The 5,950-nt window shown below is 36.3% G+C and overlaps 1 protein-coding gene across 1 annotated transcript in view; it reads left to right on the top strand.

The window, feature by feature from the left end:
• Dck (deoxycytidine kinase) overlaps positions 1 to 5,950 on the top strand; it is a 36,110-nt gene that overhangs the window by 13,414 nt on the left and 16,746 nt on the right. The window contains exons 3-4 of the mRNA XM_008829295.2: positions 2,288 to 2,481; positions 3,649 to 3,796. Coding sequence (XP_008827517.1) covers positions 2,288 to 2,481; positions 3,649 to 3,796 — 342 coding nt within the window. The remainder of the gene's footprint in view (positions 1 to 2,287; positions 2,482 to 3,648; positions 3,797 to 5,950) is intronic.

Below are 5,950 nucleotides of genomic sequence, written 5' to 3'. Positions count from 1 at the left end.
TTAAATTAAACAGTTTTTGACACTCAGAAGACCTTCATGTTGGCTCATCTGCTTTTCAGCCAATGCCAATGCCAATGCCAGTAGTCCTGGAGTTTCTTTGTTTATTGGAACAGTGTATGTGAGGTTCATCTTGTACATTTCCTCTTCTAGTCTTGGACTCTGATACAGAATACCTGTGAGTGGGGGGGAGTTATTTTGAGGTCATAATCTAGATGGCATTTGTGCTGATTCCCACAGGGTTCCCATTGTTCATAGGCTTTTTGGTAGACTGAGCTAGGAATCAGTTTTTTTTTTAATTTTTATTTTTGTTTTATTTTATGTGTATGAGTGTTTTGCCTACACGCATGTGTCTAATTTCCACAGAGGCTAGCAGAGAGCATCAGATCCCCTGGAACTGGAGTTACAGGTAGTTGTTAGCTGCCATGTGAGTACTGGGAACCAATCCTGGGTCTTTTGTAAAAGCTGCCAGTGTTCTTAACTGCTGAGCCATCTCTCCAGCATGGAAACTGTATTTTATAGAAAGAAAAATAACTCATGAGTTCTAGATGCTATTTGCAATTCTGATTTAAGATTGAAGAATTTTTGTCATAATTTTTTTCTTGTTTTGAGACAGGGTCTCCCTTAGCCCCAGCTGTCCTGAAACTCTGTGTGGACCAGGCTGGCCTCTATCTCAGAGAGATGCGCCACCTTCTGCCTCCCAAATGCTAGGATTAAAGCCATGCACCACCACACCTGATGGATTACCCAGTTTTTATATTTACATTTTTTTCTCGACGCTGAAAATACTCATTCTAACAATGTGATTATTGAATTGCGAATTTTGGGGGTGATTCTCTACTGTCATATTACAAGATTGGAGTTACAAACTCATGTTTAAAGGGTTCAGGCAGCTAAATAAATTTACCTACTCCTATTTAACCCAACTTATGATGGTTCAGTTTATGATTTTTTTTTAAAACTTGATGATACTGTGAAAACATGCACATTCAGTAGGCAGTATATTTTGATTTTTGATTTTGATCTTTTCCCAGACTAGTGAAATGTGATATGATCCCCTCATGTGGTGCTGGATAGCAGGAGTGAACTCCAAATAGCTCAAAACCAGCCACATGGTCACAGAAGTGTCATTGTAAGTGGAGGAGTCCCTATAAATTAGATCTGTTTGAAAATCAGGGAATGATGGTAGCTTATAACCTGAGAGGATGTGGCCTACTGGACAGGCATATGTGACTTTGCTGTAGGTGTTTAAGTGCTACTTTAAAATTTATCATTAATGTATGATAAATGATGTATATGTGTGCGTGTATGCCACAGTGTATGTGGAGATCAGAGAACAACTTTGTAAAGTTAGTTCTTTCTTTTCATCTTTATGTGGGTTCCATGGATCCAACTTGGGTCATCAGACTTGAGTGACCAGCTTTTTACCCCATGCCATCTTACCGACCCGGTAGCTGATTTTTGTGAGGAGGAAATATAAGTACAATATTGTTATTTTTTTCTCTTTTAAAAAAGATGATATAAATCCAAATATTTTATTTAGCTATTAAAATTATTTTTGATTTATTTTTATTTTATGTGTATGAGTGTTATGCCTACATGTGTATAAGTGCACCTGTGTCATCCACTGCCTGCAGAGGACAGAAAAGGGCATTGAATCCCCTGGATCTGAAGCTACAGATGGTTATTAGCCACCATGTAGATGTTGGGATTCAAACCTGGGTCTTCTGTAAGAACAGCCAGTGCTCTTAACCACTAAGCCATCTCTCCAGCCCTTATTTAGCTTTTTAATATTGACAGATAATCAAATAGTCCTCTTTTGGGTAATTTCTTCTACAGATTGTTCATCACTTGTGAGAAAGATCTAAAGGTTCTTTTAAGCTTCAGTTAAGAAATTTATTGGCAAAGAGTAAGGGGAGGGAATTTAAATGTCTTGATTTTGCTAATGATGCATTTATTTATGTAATTTCTGTTTTTGAACCTCTTAAAAGTTAAAATAACTGCATTGTCCATTACATTTGCTTTTTTAAAAAAATATATTTTATTTATTTATTTATTTTATGTGTATGAGTGTACCGTCTGCATTTAAGTAAGTGCATCCCTGTTGTGCAATGCTGGGGAAGTCAGAAGAGGGCTTCAGATTCCCCTGGAACTGGAGTTAAGCACAGTTCACAGCTGCCATGTAGGTGCTGGAGATCGAACCAGGGTCCTCTGCAAGAGCAGTCAGTGCTTTTAACCACTGAGCCATCTCTCCAGCCCACATTTGCTTTTTTTTTCTTCTTGCCAACAGGAACTGACAACATCTCAGAAAAGTGGTGGGAATGTTCTTCAGATGATGTATGAGAAGCCTGAGCGATGGTCATTCACCTTCCAATCATATGCCTGTCTCAGTCGGATCCGAGCTCAGCTTGCCTCCCTCAATGGCAAGCTCAAAGATGCAGAGAAACCTGTGGTGTTTTTTGAACGGTCTGTTTATAGTGACAGGTATGCAAACAGCTTATATTTGGCTCTTTGGAGTTATGGTTTATAACTGGGTGTGACTTTTTTTTCCTTTTCCTTTTTCGTTTCCTAGTGATTGAATTAGAGGCTGAGTTGATGGTTTTAGATAGAAAATGATGTTTAATACCTTTACCAATTAGATATTACGTATTCTTTTTTTTTTTTGGTCTTTTTGAGACAGGGTCTCCCTGTAGCCCCAGCTGTCTATGTAGACCAACCTGGCTTTGAACTCACAGAGATCCACCTGCCCCTGCCTCCCAAGTGCTGGGATTAAAGGCGTGCGCCACACCGCCTGGCTTAATTAGGTATTAATTACTTTAGGAAGTTCTACTATTTGTAATCTTTGACTTTTATAGAGTCTGTGGAGAATAAGATGGCCATTTAACTCAAATTTTCAGACTTTTTTTTCCCCCTTTCATTCCAAACCTTTTAAGATTTTTATCTTTTCTGGCTAAATCTGTATTTATAGCCTAGACTCTCACCTAGAGCAAGGAGCTAAAATAAAAAAAAAAATCTAAGGGTACCTTAAAATGACCCTGCTTATACAAAGATTCTTTTGTCCTCCAAGGTTATCTCAGAATAGAGACTGAAAAGTTTTGGATCTCAGGACCCTTTTTCCATTAATTGTTGAGGAGTCCCAAAAGTTTTGTGTCATGTTGATACTTATGTTATTAGAAATTAGGATTGAGATTTATAGAAATGTAATTATCAATAGTAAACGTATTTCACATAACATAGATAGCAGCCTTCTGATAGAAAACTAGTTTTAAAACAAAAAATAATGAAAAGAGATCTCATTTTTTGTACATCTCTTTAATATCTGATTTTGAAACATGGGTTTTCATTCATGCTTATATATTTAATCTGTTATGGTGTGTTCTTTTTGTTGGAATATAATAGTAAATGATGCAGTCTGGCTTCTCACAGAACTGTAAGGTGCTTAGAGACTGGCAGGGTCTATAACGAACATTTTGAGAGCTGCTGACAGAACACATTTCCTCTACTTGGAGAGGCCTTTGTGCATGTGCTTCCCAAGGCAGTATCTGCCACAAGATATAGGAGCATGTTTTATATCCCTTTTCTCTTTCCTGTTTTGTGTGTCTATCTGTCTGTGTTTGAAATGATGTGTATGTTGATGAAGATCTCTTTCAGGTATATTTTTGCATCTAATTTGTATGAATCTGACTGCATGAATGAAACAGAGTGGACAATATATCAAGACTGGCATGACTGGATGAATAGCCAATTTGGCCAAAGCCTTGAATTGGATGGAATCATTTATCTTCGAGCTACTCCAGAGGTGAGAACCAGTAAAATTTTGTTTGCACTATTGAAACTTTAACATCAGAAATCTTTACAGAAGTATGTAGTAAAGACCATTTAAAACCAATGCCCGAGTTCCTCACCTAGAAACTTAATATTTTATTTGTTTATTTTATGAGTATATTGCCTGTGTATATGTAAGTGTACCTGTGTCATTCAATGCCCATGGAGATTAGAAGAAGGTGTTGGATTCCCTGGAATTGGGAGTTAGGACCATTGTTAGCCTCCTTGTGGGTGCTGTGACCTGAACCCAGGTTCTCTGCAAGAGCAGCTAGTGCTTTTAACTGTTAAGCCATCTCTCCAGTCCCTCACTTAGAAACTAATAACAGTAGAGAAAGAGGCATTCTGTTTCCTCAGCAAACTAGAAAGCCAAGATGGGGCAGGTTTAGTCTGTAGGCCCATCCCTGTTCTTTTTTTTTTTTTTTTAAATTATTTATTTAATAACCATATAATTAGAAGAAGCATTTCATTACAACAGCATTGACATATTCAAGAACAATTTCCAGAGCTAAGATGGATCTCTGTCAAAACTGGCTGTAAATTTTTAGGTTTACATTTGATATATTACAGTTATACAATATTATACTCAGTATAAACCCTATAAGACATAAAATTAAATGAGGTTTTAACCTTTAAAAAAGATCTTCATTTCATTATTAAAATACACAGTTTCATACAGAAAAATTCTTTTTCAATGCAATTGACATTGGATGTTCGCACATGCATTTCTAATCTCTAAATATCTGATTATTACTAGTCACTGTTGGTTACTTTCTGAGCTTCTAGGCATAGCTCCTTGGCATCTGAGCATGGATATAAAGTCATCAGGTAGATTTCAGTGGTAATGTTTTTTACGTCTGCTAATTATTAAGGAGGAAATTTTTATGCTTTGAAGAATGACTATTTTTTTAAAATTTTTAAAAAATTTAATAACCACATGATTAGGGGAAGCATTTCATTAAGCTTTAACATACTTAGTAACACACTCCAGAGTAAGAATACATCTCCTTCAAAAGTGGCTGTAAAGTTTTAGGTTCATGTTGAATTAATAAAGTTATACAATATTGAGCTCACTATAAACCCTGTAAGATACAAAACTGAATGAGTTTTTACCCTTTAAAGAAGATCTCCATTTCATTTTAAAATATGCTGTTTCCTACATTTTTTAAATATTTTTTATTTTTTGTTTTTAGAAGAAGCATATCCTTACAACTTTAATATGCTCAATAACAGTTTCCAGAGCAAAGATACAGCTCTTTCAAAAGTTGCTATAAAATTTTTAGGTTCGCTGTTGAATTAATACAGTTAAACAATATTGAATTCTGTATAAGCCCTGTAAGACATAAAAGTGAATGAGCTTTTAATCTTTAAAAAAGATCTCCATTTCATTTTAAGATACGTTTCTTACAGAAAGACTCATTGTTTTTGCTACTAACACTGAGATATTAGCGCATGCATCTCTAATCTTTATGTATCTGATTATTACTAGTCATAATCAGTTGCACTTGGATCCTTGGCGCCTGTGTATGTCTAAAAAGTCATTGGGCAGATTTCAATGGTAATGTTTATCACCTTTACTAATTAGCATGATATAAATTTCCATGCTTTCTCCTCAAATACAATACATTTTTAAAAATTTGATTTTTTTTGTGTGTGTGTGTGTATCACACAGAACATCCCAAACCATCTTATTCAACTATACACCCACTTCCCAGATGGCACCATCCCATAGCCTCCCTACCCCCACTGGAACCCTTATATTCTGATATCCATGCTACTGTCTGCTGTGTTGTTGGCACCCCCAGCCATTCCCCATTACTTGCACTTCTGGTGAATCTAGTCAGCTTATCTAAAGGTATTTGTTTTAGGAGGGTCAGCTCTTCCTCTTCTAGCACTAATCAGTTGTCAATATTCCTCTAAATAAGATTGGGATCTGCTGTTCATTTTCCCAGTTCTCTGCTGAGTTACTATCTGGGAATCCCCTTTGGCCACCCTAGCCAACAACTCAAAAGAAGGTATCACCTGTCTGGCATTGTTGCTTTTTATGTAGCCTTTAGCTATGTATATGGACTTTTAAGAAATTATATTGTCCCCTTTAATCTTTGGTTATGCTTTCCTTTGGGGTGTTTAG

The sequence above is a fragment of the Nannospalax galili genome, unplaced genomic scaffold (genome assembly GCF_000622305.1).
Source record: "Nannospalax galili isolate Female #2095 unplaced genomic scaffold, S.galili_v1.0 scaffold50, whole genome shotgun sequence".
NCBI classification, from domain to species: Eukaryota; Metazoa; Chordata; class Mammalia; order Rodentia; family Spalacidae; genus Nannospalax; species Nannospalax galili.
The sequence above is the reverse complement of the archived record's forward strand: the minus strand, read 5'-3'. Positions and strand labels throughout refer to the sequence as shown.